The sequence below is a fragment of the Kryptolebias marmoratus genome, linkage group LG11 (genome assembly GCF_001649575.2).
Source record: "Kryptolebias marmoratus isolate JLee-2015 linkage group LG11, ASM164957v2, whole genome shotgun sequence".
NCBI classification, from domain to species: domain Eukaryota; kingdom Metazoa; phylum Chordata; class Actinopteri; order Cyprinodontiformes; family Rivulidae; genus Kryptolebias; species Kryptolebias marmoratus.
In genome coordinates, this window is record NC_051440.1 from 1,951,857 (window position 1) to 1,968,149 (window position 16,293).

General features: G+C 40.9%; 1 protein-coding gene across 2 annotated transcripts in view; it reads left to right on the forward strand.

The window, feature by feature from the left end:
• The first annotated feature begins 1,091 nt into the window (after positions 1-1,091).
• Positions 1,092-16,293, forward strand: part of LOC108250929 (troponin I, fast skeletal muscle) — a 17,633-nt gene continuing 2,431 nt past the window's right edge. Inside the window, exons 1-6 of one of the 2 annotated variants that reach the window (XM_017441031.3) lie at positions 1,092-1,161; positions 3,041-3,074; positions 3,223-3,259; positions 3,412-3,540; positions 11,896-11,985; positions 14,883-15,059. In XM_017441031.3, the coding sequence (XP_017296520.1) occupies positions 3,067-3,074; positions 3,223-3,259; positions 3,412-3,540; positions 11,896-11,985; positions 14,883-15,059 (441 nt within the window). In that variant the 5' untranslated portion in view covers positions 1,092-1,161; positions 3,041-3,066. The remainder of the gene's footprint in view (positions 1,162-3,040; positions 3,075-3,222; positions 3,260-3,411; positions 3,541-11,895; positions 11,986-14,882; positions 15,060-16,293) is intronic. The other variant, XM_037978332.1, reaches the window with a different exon arrangement.

A 16,293-nucleotide genomic window follows, 5' to 3' on the forward strand; every position in this document is an offset into this window, starting at 1 on the left:
CCTCTGGAGGAAACTGCTGATCATCCCCAACCACAACCCCCACAGACAGCCAAAACCCCTCAACCATCAACATCAGCATGTGCAGCAACAACTGCAGTAACACCAGCAACTTATACCAAAGAAGAGCAAGAGATTGACATGCCTGATTATGATGATGAAGAACAATATAGTGATGATGATGATGGAAAGAGTCATCGTCTGAGACGAATCGCAAGCATAAGACATGGACGAAAGGGAAAACAAGAAGGCATCGTCTGACCTGCTCAACATGATCTCAGATCTAGAGACAGAAATAAAGGACAAACTTCAAAGACTAATGTGTCACCTGTGTTAAATGTACCTATGGATGAAGTGATGGGACCAGAAGATACGAATTTGAATGTTTTTATTAAAATGTGAATTGAATTGACTGTAAGTGCATTAGAATCTGAACCTGTTTTGAACAGAATTGAATTTATAGTTTGAACTTATTTTTTCTTTTGTACAGTGCTCTGACATAACTTCTGTTGTAAACTGGCACTAGATAAAAAAAATGAATTAAATTGAAAAACAACTCATTTTGTTGTTATTTTTTTGTTTGTTTGTTGTTATTTTTTTTGCTTGCTTGGAAAGTCCTGAGTGTTCTTAGAAAATATTGTCTCATCTTTTTTTTTCTACTGGCCAGCTCTTGTTAACAGCTTCTTAATAGCATCCATTAGGTATGTCTTGAATGACCCCCTGAGACTTTTTTTCTGCTCTTCCACCTGCTGTCCTCAACTTTCACCACTTCTAGTCCTTGCTTTATATCACTGAGTAGTCGCCTTACAACCCAACCAGCCAGTACTGACACTAGTTATTTATATGTTGTTGAATAACCTTCTATTTTTTCTTAATCATAAGCGACTTTGTTGTGGAATAAACAAAACTATAAAATGTAACACTCAAGGTGGACACAGTTATGTTTTTCAACCATTAAAGGTTAAAGAGTTGTGGGGGTGAAGGGGCAGTTAGAAATAAAATTTCCAGTGCATGGGAGCTCATTGGCCTGTTAAATAAATGGATTCCCATAAAAGGAAAGATGGGGGTTTCCTTTACCTTATGGGAATACAATACAACTTATAATACCAAAAACTGAGCTGCTTCTCAGATATCTTGATCTCTTCTGGTCCCACTCTGGCAGGGGTAAGAACTTGACTCTGACTTCTCTCTGAAAAAATTGTACTTAATATACAAGCTTTTTTATTTATTAATATATTTTGTCATGCAGGTCAAAACAGTCAGTTCTATTTTTGGCTGTTTGCTGATGTCTTATCTTGAGTTTCAGTTACAACAAATACATTTTACCTTTTTATAGAGACCTGGTAAAAGAAGGCAGAACATAAGAGCTTTCTGCAGTGATATTGTGATTATGGAGCTAGTTTAGATGTCATTTCTCGGAGGTGAAGCTGTGAATGCTGCAGGTGTGAAAGTCAGTTAAAAGAAATGTGTGATCTCTAGAAAAGGAAAACGATAGTCCCAACATTTATCAGCATGTTCTTTTAGATTCAAAAGTCAGGAGTTCAATGTGACATTATACCTCATTTCACAAAATAACCTTCAATTTTGAATCAAATATACTCGTTTGTCTGACAGTAAGACTCCAGTATATCTACTGAAATCAGCTAAATTTAAATTTTTTAGATATAAATAAAATATGTTAGCGCAATGAAAAAAACTCTAAGATCTACTTTGTGTTCAAAGGCAAAACTATATTTTAGAACCTCAGAGATCCCTGTCCAGAAGAAAGAAAGAATCACTGATTGTCACATACCTGAGTGTGTGAAATTTATTCTCCGCAATTGACCCATCCCCTGAGGGAGCGGTGAGCAGCAGCGGTGCCGCGCTCTGGAATCATTTGGTGATCTAACCCCCCAATTCCAACCCTTAATGTTGAGTGTCAAGCAGGGTGGCAATGAGTCCCATTTTTACAGTCTTTGGTAGGACCCGGCCAGGGATCATGAAATGAGCTTCCTTCATGGGTTGGCCTGGTTCAGTTTTACAGATACGGTGAGGAGCTCCATTACCTAGGGGGAGCTCAAAGCAGAGCTGCTACTCCTCCTCGTCTAAAGGAGTCAGCTGAGGTGGTTCGGGCACCTGTTAAGGATGCCTCCTGGGCACCTCCCTCCCCCAGGAGGAGCTGGAGAGTGTCTATGGAGAAAGGATGATCTTGATTTTTACCTCCTGGACTTGTTACTCTGTGACCTGACAATGGAGAAGCAGCAAAATATATTATTATTACTGAAATGCTTTATTACAACCCAGTTTATTTAAAATATATGATTGTAAATAAAGCTTTTGGTTCTTTTCATTTATCTTGTTTAATTAAAATCCAACATGTTTGTTTTTATTAAATTTGTTCCATTTTTTGTTAAGTAGATATCATAAGCTTCTTTTTTGACTGAGAAATTTTGGCCACAACCAAGACTTCTCAGTCAATAAAGAGGAATTAGATCACTGCCTAACATTTTCACAACCAAAGCTTCTCAGTCAATAAAGACGAATCAGATTACTGACTAACATTTTTTAAATAAAACACCACAGCAAATGCTGTCTTTGGCAGCAAAAAATGAGATAAAATATAAAGTAGGTTAAACGAGACACTTTTTGTTTGGAATCTGTGATCGTTCATTCTAGATTATTATCCTCTGCTTCTATTTTGAGACATGTCTTGCTCATGTTTGAGAGCTTTGGAAAAACAGAGACAGTATCAAGTATTTCTTGATAGTCTTTCATCTGAGAAGCTCTTCATGATGAGTGCTCAGAGAGAACAACTGGATCTCAGATCCTTGGCCTAAAAACAGACATGAGAGTCTTGCCTGAGGCGACTTGTTGATGCTCAGATCAGTGTCATGTTTCCTTGAAGTGGAATTATTTTTTCCATTCGACTGAGACATTCTTATACTCTTGACAAATCTTCATTTGGTTTCTCGTTTTCTGTTGTTTGTGTTAGCTAGTGACTTTCCTGTGTCTATTTCTACAAATAAAAAAAAAAATCTCATCTGTATTTTCTTTCTTTCCGTAGGGGTTTAAAGCCAAACAAACGTCAAGATGTCAGAGTGAGTAATTCTGGGTCAATTTTTCTTTAAGTTTATATAAGTTCATACATGTATGACTTTAAAACAACTACTTTATCTTTCTGAATGAATCATACACTTTGTATGTAAGGTTTTGTAATATTAATTGATATTTTCCTAATTAATTCAGAAAAAAGATGTCTTCAAGTCGCAAGCATCATCTGAAGGTAAAAGATATGATTTAAATATTTTGTACAATAAGAAAACCTTAAATATTTTCTGAAAAATATTCAGAACAAGTTAGAGAGAAGCATTCACTAATATGAGTTGTCTCTTTTTAAAGTTTAGTTTTGAAATTTGTGGGGGGTTTTTTTGGCAGAGTTTGATGCTGTCCATTGCCAAAGGTTTATTGGAGGCGGAAGAACGGGAGAGAGAGAAAGAGAAGGAGAGGTATATGGCTGAGAGCTGTCCTCCCCTGGCCATGCCCAGAACCATGCAGGAGCTGCAGGTTTGTCACAAAGCAGACAAGTTCCTCTCTAGAATTTCTCTGTATTTTGCTCCATCTTTCCTTTAAAGGGGGTCTATTATGCAAAATTCACTTTTTGCATGTTTTTGTACTTCCATTTGAGTATTGACTGCTTCTAGTAACAGTCCAAGCCCAAAAAACTACCCAGCCATTTTTTAGCAATAAGTAAATGTTTTCTGGTGTCTGCAAAACGACCTGTTTTAGAAACCTTGGGATTGTTGCATCATGATCCCGGTTACCTAGCAACCCAAGTGGAGCTCCACCCACTTTGTTACAAGAAAAGCGTTACCTTAGTTCTGCTGGTTTTACCGCTGAACATTATCTGCTGGAAAAGGAAAATGTTTTGTTGGCGGCTACAATATAGAACATATGTCTATATTGCTGCTGCCCTGACCCACTACCAGTCGGGTTTCAGACCCACTTCCTGCTGCTCTCCTACTTAACAAATGTTGGTTCAGAGCCGCTAAGTGCCCCTGTCCCATAGTCAGAATCCTTAGAGTTTGAATTAATAACGATGTGCATCAGATCTGCAGCGTTTAATCCTTCAGACAGTTTTTATGTTTTCAGACGTGACACTGAGTTGGGGGGCGTGGCCAACATCAGCTTATTTGTGACGTAGCCCTAAAACCGCTCATTCTGAAATGAGCTCAAAACTGGCAGAACTGATCAGGTGAACTCTCAATATCTGAGAGATTTTTTTGTATTAAATATAATGAACATGTTCATGTTGCTGAGAGGCTACCAGACCACAAAAGTGTTGCATTCTGGTACTGTATTTAGTTTATTGCACCTACTGGCCTCTTACTGTTATACATCTAGATTACTTATTCTCACTGTCTGCAGTTTTACTCTGAAACCCAGGACTTTAATTAATAAATACATTTTTTTTTATAAAGCCACTCAGTTTGGAACATTTGGCTGTGCCATTTTCCAGCGTTTTCTTTTTCTGTTTGTCACAAGAATCGTTAAGAAGACCCGGTAATTCAGCCACAGCATAGGAGTGAAAGGTTAATGTAGCTTTATTAAACAACAGGGAGAATGTTACTCTCGACCACTGGAACGCCGGCAGCAGCTCTGAGGAGAGAGAGGGGAGTTTGGTGATCCAAACGCAACACAGGAAGTTTGAATGAGTGAAGAAAGTGACACTAACCTGGGTGGCAGTGTGTCGGAGAACAAAGCAGGTCAACAGATGGACGATGACCGCAAGGAGTACTAGAGCAGGGGCTAGGCTCAGCGTTTTCACCAGGTAGGTCACAGGGCAAAACCAAACTCGGAGTTGGACAGGCAATGGTCGTTACTGGGAGGGCAGAGAGGGAGAGACGTAACCAAGGGGGCAGGCAAAAGGTCCAGTTCTGTGACACAGGCAAGGGTCGAGGTCCGACAAGGGCAAGGCGTAGGGGAAAATCCAAGGAACGAGAACAAGGTCAAGGCACAGGAGGTCAGTCAGAGATTGCTGGAAAACTACTGGAATACTGCATTCGATAATCTGGCACTGGAGGAATGGAGAGGAGGAGAATATAAAGGGCGTGGACCAGGTGTGGGAGAGATAATCAGGAAGGAGTCACAGGTGAGCTGAATGATGAATGATTAGAGGCATGGCAAGGCAGAGCAAGAGTAAACAGACATGGTCATCATAGTTTATTTTGCTTTTTGTTTATGTCAAGGCCGGTGGAGAAGGAGGCAAACCCAGGGCGCAGACTCATCAAAATGGCAAGGCAAGGCACGGGAACCAGAAGACAAGAGACATACCGAAGCAGGTGAGGCTGAGGCACCGTTGGAGACCCCGGATGGAGTAGGCGAGGCAGAGGCACCATCCGAGACCCCCGGCGGAGCAGGCGAGGCAGAGGCGCCGTCCACAGCAACTCTTCACAGGAGTCAGGTGACGACGAGCAGAGCGAGGCATCACCCGGGACCATCGGCGGAGCAGAGTGGAGCGAGGCATCCTCCCGGACCCTCGGCGGAGCAGAGTGGAGTGAGGCGGCGAGAGCGAGGAGTCAACCGGGACCCTCTTCGAGGCAGTCGAGATGGAGGTGTCCACCGGGACCATCTGCAAGGCAGTCGAGACGGGGGCGTCCACCGGGACCATCTAGGGGACACAAAAGCAGGGAATCTTGAGGGCTCCAAAAACCCCTGGGATGGACGTCCTAGGGTCCTCTAAAACCCTGGTGGCTCGAGAGCAAGGGACCCTGGAGGCTCGAGAACGACCTGGTGATAGGCGTCGACCACGACCCCCTCGGAGACACAGGCCTGTGGAAAGGCGTCGTCGCCGACCCCCACAGAGACACTGGCGGGGGGAGTGTCGTCGTCGCCAACCCCCACAGTGACACTTGCAGGCGGAGCGTTGTTGTCACTAACCCCCACAGAGGCAGACATGGCAGACTCTGAAGGTCTTGAAGGCTCTGCAGAAGGTGGCGCTGGAGGCGCTTGAGGAGCTGAAGGCACTGCTGAGAGTGGCGCTGGAGGAGCTGAAGGCTCTGCTGAGAGCGGTGCTGGAGGCTTTGCTGGGAGCGGCGCTGCAGACTTGGCAGGCTAGGCAGGCAGCGCTGGAGACTCGGCAGATGGCGCTGGGACCACTGGAGGCGATGCTGAGAGCGGCGCTGGGGCCGCTGAAGACAATGCAGGATGGCACATGAGAGGCTGAGAGTGACTTGGGTGATCCGGCTGGCTTGGGTGACTGGGTGGAATTTGGTGGAGGACATGGCTTCTGGTCCATGAGTGCTCTTATTAACTGTTCTTTCAATTGTGTGATGTCATTATGGAATCCCCTGAAAAGTGGTAAAGAGGAGACCGGGTCGAGACTGAACGATATTTTCAATGATGTAACAGGTAAGTATATTGTGTCTGGGAACTGGATTATTTTTTAGTGAGGAGAACAGTCTTTGAATCTGAGAACAGATGTCCAAAAGTTTGGCAGGGGAAAACTCAGAGGCGGATATGTGGGAGGAGAGAGTAGAGGAGTCCAGGGCTGAGCTACCAGAGATGATGGTGAAGCAGGAACTGGAAAATGTGGAGACGAGAGGACAGCTGGTGCCGGGAGAGGCGTGGAGGCGGCCGGCCGACCCCCCAGAGAAGCTGTGGCGGCGTCCGGCCAACCTACCGGAGAAGCTGTGGCGGCGTCCGGCCAACCTACCGGAGAAGCTGTGGTGGGCAGAACAAACACCGGCGACACAGGAGACTTGGTGACAACCGCTGCCGGTGCCCTCTTACGCCAACGGCGGCTACGGGACGCTGAAGAGACCGTTGCTGGAAGACAGATCCCATCCAGGAAACTGAGCGGGTGCTCCTCATGCAACTCCTTCAAGACCCTGGTCTTGTCCTACTGGGAGAGAGGGAAACAGGGAAGGGAGTCTGCTGGGTTCAGTGTTGGTTGGTTCATTATGTCAAGGCCGGTGGAGAAGGAGGCAGACTCATCTTAAACAAAAATTTATTTTTAAATAAACAAACAAAAAGAAATGGCTGGCAAGGCAGCAAAACTAAACTTAACAAAATACAAACACACCAAAAAGGCGAGGCAAGGCACAGGAACCAGAGACAATGAACCAACGGGAAAGTGGAGAGAGTGATCATGTTTTAAAGCTGAGGATGATTATGGGAAGTGGGCACAGGTGAGTGATTACAATTAGCAACAGGTGAAGATGGGCGTGGTGGGAAGACAAGAGATGAACAGAGAAGAAGTGAATGATGACAGAACACAAAAAGCAGAAACAATACAAAGACAAAACATTAAAACAATAACCCAAAATGCAAAAAAAATTACAAAGAAAAAACAACAAAAACTCAAATCCTGACAGTTTACTGTAATTCTTAATTTTTTGGCACCACTTTTGTTTGTTTTAATATCTACTTACCCAGGCATCTTTTCGAGGCAGGTTCAGGAATTGGCAATTGGCTCTATTGACCTTATTCTTTACTTAAGCATCGGCACTTCTGTATTGCAGAAATCAGGAAGTGTTCTGGCCGTGTTAGTCTCTGTGGCATTATTTTCTATTAAGCTATTAGCTGCCATTCATACATTCCCATAAAATACTGCTCATACATCTTTAGCAAGACATTAACCAGGTATTGTACAACCCTCTTAGTGGAAGGATGTAGCAGTGATGCATAGGAAAGACAATACTTTGTAAATTTGGAGTATTTTGTTGTGTTTTTAGAATTGTGATCTGATGCCATCAAGTAGCTGTAAAATCTTGTTTGTTCACATCCACCAAGGAAAGATTTCACTAAAACTGTAGACTTAAACAATCGACCCAAACTGTGGACTCTTAATTTTATTGATAGAAAACTAACAGACCAACAAGTTTTTTGTGAAATGTTTTTAAGCTGTGAACTTATTGTCAGGACACTATGGAGGCTGATGGAGGAGGGGAATGGTTTGTTTTGGGTTGATCATTTACTGTTATCTAACGTGCTAACAGCTGGGATGCTGTATTTAGTTTAAATTATTTGATAATTAAGCAGAGTAATAATACTGATCATTACAACTGCAGATTACAATTACAGATCAGTAAGTTTTGCTCATCTCTCAACTCATCGTTGAAACAGTTGGCTCCAAAGTGTTATAGCATGTAGCACTTAGCTCTGGATGCTTTAAAAATAGCATCTTGCTTTAATCTTCATGATGAAAAACTTTATCAATCTTACCACTGTGGATGTATTGATATGCTTCCACTTTTCTGCTGTTTCACTGCATAAAAAATATGAGTATTGAATAAAAATCATGACTTGTGAAGCTCCTGTTTGTCACTGAAAACAGAGGTTGCATAATTAGCTATGGCTCAGTGAATTCCTGGATGACTGCCACTATCTGTAAACAAAGTGGATACGTTTCCTTGGAGTCCGCACAGGTCCAGATTTTATATCAATAAAGTCACACACGTGAAGTGTAGCCTACCTGCACTCCTCCTCTATGAATAGTATACAGTGAGCTACTTCCAGTTTATCAGAATCTTCTTTCTGTGGAGCAAGTCCAGATGACTGGTATGACTTGCAGTCATCCAGGAATTCACAGAACCATAGTTACATAGGTTTCTTTCATTCTGTTTCATTTCTTCCTGACTGCCAGTGGCAATAAACAAAGTGGATGACTTATACAAGTGGTGTCATCACAAAACTAACACCCATCATACTGGTCAGCTGTGGAAGCCAGCAATAGCATGGCTGATGCCAGTGGGGACCCCTGGGCTACACTGAGGTGATAGAACTGGAAAAATGTGCAGGGGGTTGCCTAGGGTGTTGCTTTACAAATGTTACCTATAGACACCCTTTTCTTAGCTGCCCAGGATGCTGCTACACCTCTGGTAGAATGACACACTATACACAAAGGGGCAACAGTACCCAACAGGTCATATGTCATTTTAATAGTGTCTATGACCCAATGTGGCAGTCTGTGATTAGAAAGGGCCTGTCCCTTATTCTTCTCAGTGTCGCACACAAGCAGCTGTTCTGAGCAATGAAAATTCTGTGTCGCTGCCACATATAGCCACAACGCACTGACTGGTCACAGCAAATTGGCCTGCTCTTCCCTGGAACTAAAGAGGGAGGATGGTATGCATCCAGCCTAACTGCTATGTTGACATAGCTGAGGGACAGAACTTTTGGGAGGAATCTATGTTTGGCCATGGGGTCATTTCAGAGTCATCAGCCATCCAACACAGGCACGTAGGACTGACAGAACACACATGAACTGTGATAATTAAGACAGTCTTTTATGATAGAGACTTTAATGTTTCTCCTGCCATTGGTTCAATAGATGGCTAACTCAGGATTCTCAAAACCATTGAGAGATTCTATGTTGCCACCTGTCTCAGTCTGAGGGTCCACAGCCTCCTGGGACCACACAGAAATTGAGTCACCCAGTAATGTCCACCAACTGGTCTGCCATCCATGTGACAACGGTTGTACCTGCCATGTGAGTTTTCAAAGCAGAGGCAGTCCAGACAAAGAGATGCTGCAGTTACCTCAGTATGAAATAGGGTCTAACTTCTTGCCTCTGCACTATGATGAAAAAAGTGCCCAACGGATTTTGTAGTAAATGATCTGACAGAAGATTAAATGGCAAAAAATATTCTGTTTAACATGGAAAAATATCAGAACGCACAGTACACTGAAGCTTTCTGTGTGTTGGGTTTTCCATTATTGCAGGTTGCTCAGAGTGCCTCTTCTGGCCCCTCTAAGGGCATACTTCAATCTGTATAAATACCAGAACTGAACCATGGTGCAGTCAAAGAAGAATCTTTTTAAAAAGTCCTCCCACTCCACAATTGACAGATCTGAAAAAAAATCTGGCTCTTATAGAGGCCTGTTACCACAGGACTATGTTAGTGTAATAACATCCAGAGTTAAAATTATTTTAGCGACACATGAAGGATTTTGATTATTATTTTTTATTTGATTATTTATTTATTGTTGCTGGCTAAAGCAGTGATTCTCAACTGGTAGGTTGTGACTCAAAAGTGGGTCATATGGTTAATGCTTATATAAGTGACTGAATAATTTTAATAGGACACTGTTATATCTTCAGTGGGTGGGTCTTCAGCTAAAGCCACAGACTTTGGTAAAGGAGGCTAAAATTAAGATAAGATAAGATATTCCTTTATTAATCCTGCAGTGGGGAAATTTGCATTGTTACAGCAGCACAGAGGACAGAACAGAACAAATATACCAAAAAATACAAGTGAATATAAAAAGAAAAAATACTGAAACAGTATAGTAAAAAAATAAGTAAATTCCGATTGTATATGTTAGGGTAAGCAGATAAATGATGTTACACATAGACTAAAGTAAATAAATAATTGCATATAGTATCTGATAGGCAAGTTATGTTATACATGGTGAATTTTGACATTGAACACAGTTGAACACCATACCAGTGATGAGTAAGTAAAGTGAATGGGTTTATTGCCTATAGTAGAGAGTAGTGAACTACTGAGAGCAGGGGGTGTTGTACAGTCTGATGGCGGCCGGAAGGAAAGACCTGCGGTATCTTTCCTTCACACACTTAGGGTGCCGCAGCCGGGCACTAAAGGAGCTGCTCAGTTATGTCAGAGAGTGGTGCATGGTGTGGGACAGGTACTCCAGCATGCTGAAGCTTAGTCCTCATTCTCCTATCTGCCACCACCTCCACTGGGTCAACATGACACCCCAGGACATAGCTCGATTTCCTGAGGATCTTGTTCAGTCTCCCCCTGTCAGCAGTGGAGATGCTGCTGCCCCAACAGACCACTCCATAAAAGATGGCTGATGCCACCACAGCATCAAAGAAAGCCTTGAGAAGAGCCCCCCGCACACCGAAGGACCTGAGTCTTCTCAGGAGATGTAGTCTGCTCAGTCCTTTCTTGTAAAGGGCAGCTGTGTGGTCAGTCCAACCCAGCCTGTTGTTAAGGTGAACACCCAGGTACTTGTAGGACCTCACAATCTCAATGTCCATTCCCTGAATATTCACTGGCACAGAAGGGCAGTGTTTAGACCTGCGGAGGTCCACCACAAGTTCTTTTGTTTTACCTGTGTTAATCTGCAGACAGTTCTTCTGGCACCATTCCACAAAGTTCTGAATCAGTTCTCTGTACTCCCCATCATCTCCATCCTTAATGAGGCCGACAATAGCCGAGTCATCCGAGAACTTCTGCAAATGACTGAAATGCCAGAGCTGTACTTAAAGTCAACAGTGTAGAGGGTGAAGAGGAAGGGGGGAAGGACTGTTCCTTGTGGAGCCCCCGTGCTGCAGACAACCTTGTCTGACTGACAGCTCTGAGTCCTCACATACTGTGGTCGATTTGTGAGGTAATCCAGGATCCAGGTGATGAGGTGATCATCCAGACCTGTGTACTCCAGTTTGCCCTTCAATATCATGGATTGGATGGTATTGAAGGCACTTGAGAAATCAAAAAACATGATTCTCACTGTTACTGAAGTACAGAGGGTTTTTTTTCAATGTAGCTAGTTGAATGTGAAAAGGAATATTTCTCTCTGTTGGCATATGGTGATATTCTCTTCTACTATCTCAGTTTAAATCTGCACCATGTTTTCATTTAATAAATTTGAGAATTGGAAAATCTTCCTCGATTTGGGTCACAGACCATCATTTAGGTTTGATGGTGGGTCCCAAAGTTAGACCAGTTGAGAACCACTGAGCTAAAGTATTTCAATGCTTCCATCTTATTTCAGAATGTCTGACTCATGCTAGCTGTTTTGTTCATGTACAAATGATACACAACTTGCCCAGGAAATATTTTGTACCAGGATTAATCAAACTTTTATCACTTTTCATCCTCTGCAGAATAATGAACTTTGTGTTAAAAGGGTTGTATCTTACATTGTTGTGTTGATTTCTATACTCAGGAGCTCTGCAGAGAGATCCACCACAAGATTGATGTCATTGATGAGGAGCGATATGACCTGGAAATTAAAATCAACAAATCCGACAAGGAGGTAGATTGTCAAACTCAGCACTATTTAAACTAGTTGTTGTGTGTTTACCAATTTCTGATAAAAGACACAATGGAGATCTAGTGAGGCTGAAAATTCCTACTTTTAGTAGGGGTTTGTCCTGTAATCGGAGGGTTGCTGGTTCGAGTCCCCGCTCCAGCTGTCTCAGCTGTTGTGTCCTTGGGCAAGACACTTCACCTGCCTTCCCTACTGGTGGTGGTGGTTCTGTCAGCCCGCCCTAGGGCAGCTGTGGCTACAATGTAGCTTACCACCATCAGTGTGTGTATGAATGGGTGAATGATTGTAGTGTAAAGCACTTTGGGGTCCTTGGACTAGATAAAGCGCCATATAAGTGCAAGCCATTTACCATTTAAATGTTTGCATTACCAGGCTGCTGACACCTGGGCATCCTCAATATTAGTAATAAATGTAGAAATAAAATGTACTATTTCAGTTACCATCCTATAAGAATACAATAAAGGTGGCCAAAAAAGTCACCACCTGGATTTAACTTAGCAAATAAGCAGCTGGCAACTATTTATTTAACCCCAACTGGTGCAATGAGTTGCTTCTGATTTTTTAAACAACCATGTCCAAAGACACATTCTGTGGTCATGGAAAAGATGTCAGTCTGTTTGAGAAGGGTCAAATCATTGGCATGCATCAAGCAGAGAAAACATTTAGGAAGATTGCAGTAACTACTAAAATTGGGTTAAGAACTGTCCAACCCATTATTAAAAAGTAGAAGAATAGTGGGGACACTCGTCATGCCTAGTGCCTACTGTACAAGCCTGTGGGGGCAGTGCTATGATCTGGGGTTGCTGCAATTGGTTAGGTCTAGGGTCAGCAACAGGTTGTGCTCAAAGAATGTATATTCCAAGATGGCAATGCCAGGATTCATTGGGCTCAAATTGTGAAAGTGGTCCAGGGAGCATGAGACATCATTTTCACACATGGATTGGCCACCACAGAGTCCAGACCTTAACCCCATTGAGAATCTTTGGGATGTGCTGGAGAAGGCTTTGCACAGCAGTCAGACTCTACCATCATCAATGCAAGATCTTGGTGAAAAATGAATGCAACACTGGATGGAAATAAATCTTGTGACATTGCAGAAGCTTATCGAAACAATGCCACAGTGAATGCATGCCGTAATCAAAGCTAAAGGTGGTCCAACGAAATATTAGAGTGTGTAATCTTTTTCTTTGGTGGCGACTTTTTTTTTTTTGGCTAGGCAGTGTATAACACACAAGCTAAAGTACTATGTTGTCTCTCTAAAGTATTGTCTTTCATCTCTCCTGTTTTCTAATCAGTTTGCTAATTAAGGCTGCCCACAATATTTGGCCAGTAGTCTTATTATAACTTTTTTATTTTTATCTGTTTAAGTGAGAATTATAAACAAACAACTCAAAACTTTCCATTAAACATTTTTGACATGTAAAACAAAAAACAAACAAACAAAAAAAAAAAATCAGTGACCAATATAGCCACCCTTCTTTTCAATAACAGTGATAAGCCTTCCATTCATGAAGTCTGTCAGTTTATTGATCTGTTGATGATAAACTTTTGTACAGCAGCAACCACCGCCTCCCAGACACTGTTCAGAGAGGTGTGCTGTTTTCCTCAACTAAAAAACAAAAACATTGGTCTTTTACTATTCTGTTATAACTGATAGATTAGTAACTGATACAATAGTAAACTATTAAACTATGAAAATCATAACTGAACATTGAAACTATTATTAAAAAAACATTTAAATCAATAGTAAACTTAAGATTAGTTCTCTGTTTAAATTAAACTGCACATTTTTGCAGTGCATTCCAACCATAGCCTTCACACCATTCCACATAGGGTGCAACTTTCTTCTGCCAGTTTACAGTTGATCTGAGGTTTTGTTGATCTAAATTTAGGATCTAGTAAGAACCAGACCATCTTTATGACATCAGAAAACATTACTTATTTATTATTTTATTTAAGGTACCACAACAATGCAGTGGTTAGAGCTGTCACCTCACAGCAGCTAGGTTGCAGGTTGGCCTCCTGGCCTTTCTGTGAGAAGTTTGCATGTTTTCTCTGGATATTCCAGTTTCCTCCCTCTGACCAAAAATATGCATGTTAAGTTAATTGGTGACTGTAAATTGTTCCTAGCTGTGAGTGAGAGTGTGAATGGCTGTTTGTCTTGTTTATTTCTATGTCCCTGTGATGGACTGTAGACCTGTCCAAAATGTACCCCACCTCTTACACAATGACCACAGGAAAAAGGCACCAGCTCAACCATGACCTGGAAAGGAAAAGCGGGAAAAGAATATGGATGAGTGGATGTACGGACGGATGGATGGAAAGATGATTTTAATTAGAAGTTGCCTGTGGCCTGTTGTAATGTGGCCATTAATAGCTTCACAGTTTTTAATCTTTTATAAGATGTCAAAGAAAGAAAAGGTCCTGGATCTGATGATCTTGGAGGTTTGGAGGTCGTGTTCTGAAGACTTGTGCCTTGTAATTGGCAGACATATTTATTTTCATCTGGAAAGACTCAGTAATCATTTCATTAGCTAAAACCCCAACCTGTAAGACTCTTAATGACTTCAGATCTGTAGCTTTCATGTTTCTTGTCATAAAATTATTTGAAAATAAATAATAAAAAAAGAATTGTGTAGTACTTTCAGTGAAAATCCTGCTGTCAGCACTCTGCCACAATATCATCAGTGTGAGGAAAAATAGGGCAACTTTGGTATTTTTAAAAATATTTAAAAAATGTTAAAAATATACTTCATTTAATTTTTTTCTTCCAGTAAAAGTGTCAGAAAAGCCTTTTTTTCCTTTTGTGAATTAAATAGAATTTTGTTCTCAAATGTATTGGAGTTTACTCTCATTGATTTTATTGCACCTCTCTTCTCTAGATAGACGACCTAAGAATCAAAGTTCAGGACGTTATGGGCAAGTTCAAGAAGCCTGTCCTGAGGAAAGTGCGTATGTCTGCTGATGCCATGCTCAAAGCTCTGCTGGGCTCCAAACATACAGTCAATCTGGACCTGAGAGCCAATTTAAAGCAGGTCAAGAAGGAAGTCAAAGAGGAGGTAAGAATCTTTTTTACTTCTGCATGAATACTACAAAGTGAGATGCATAGGACTTCAGTAAAGTAGAAAATATACTGTTTATAGGAGTATTTATTGATCTAACACATTTTGTCCATTTTGTTTTGATTTTTTTCCCATTTTTCAAAGAGTATAAACTTGAGTATAATATAGTCATTATCACTTTGTGAAACTCAAGCTGAAAGCAACAATCTCCAATTTGAGAACACTGACATTAATCAGGAAAACCTGCTTGTTTTTTCGAGAACCTTTCTGTAAATAACAGTAATAATAATAATCTGATTTTGGTTCTTGAGATCTAAAATGCCAATACAAATGAACTCTAACATTCTTCACATAAAGCTTATAGGAAAGATATAACATGTTCGGCGTAGATCAGGGGTCTGCAACTTTTCCATTTCTGCTCCTCCTCTCTTACATGCTCTTCTCGTATATGTGTAGGTTTTCTCAGGGTACCCCAGGTTTCCTCCCACAGTCAAAAAATCATGCAAATGAGTTTAATTGGTAACTCTAAATTATTCCTAGATGTGAGTGACAGAGTGAGTGTCTCATTTGTCTCAATGTGTCCCTATGATGGACCGGAGACCTGTCCAGGGTCATTATCAACATATGATGGTTCATATATTTGGCCAATTGCGCAACATTAGAGAAAAAAAAAAAATCTTCCGCAACTTAATGCCTAATTAATTTTGTGGGGAAAATGTTATTGAGAACGTCCGCATCTTTTATTCTTTAATATGATCTATTCTGTTTCATATAAATCATAACTATCTCTCTGTGTATGGAGAGCCATTTTGCCAAAATTAAATAAATAAAAAAATGGGTAAATAAATTTTAAAATGGGTAAAATAACTAAATAAATGAGAAAAATAAATCAAAAAAGAGTAAAAAAAAAAACCCATTTATTTATTTTCATTTATCCCTTTATTCATTTTCCAAATTTTAACTTTTCCTATTTTTCATTAATCCAATTTTCAATAATCCCTTTTATTCATTTTCCCAATTTTACTTTTCCTATTTTTCATTAATCCATTTTTCATTAACCCCTTTATTCATTTTCCCAATTTTACTTTTCCTATTTTTCATTAATCCCTTTATTCATTTTCCCAATTTTACTTTACCTATTTTTCATTTACCCTTTTATTGAAAAATTGATTATCTTCCCATTTTCCAATTCCTCTTATTCATTTAGTATTTCCTTATTTTCTTATTTATC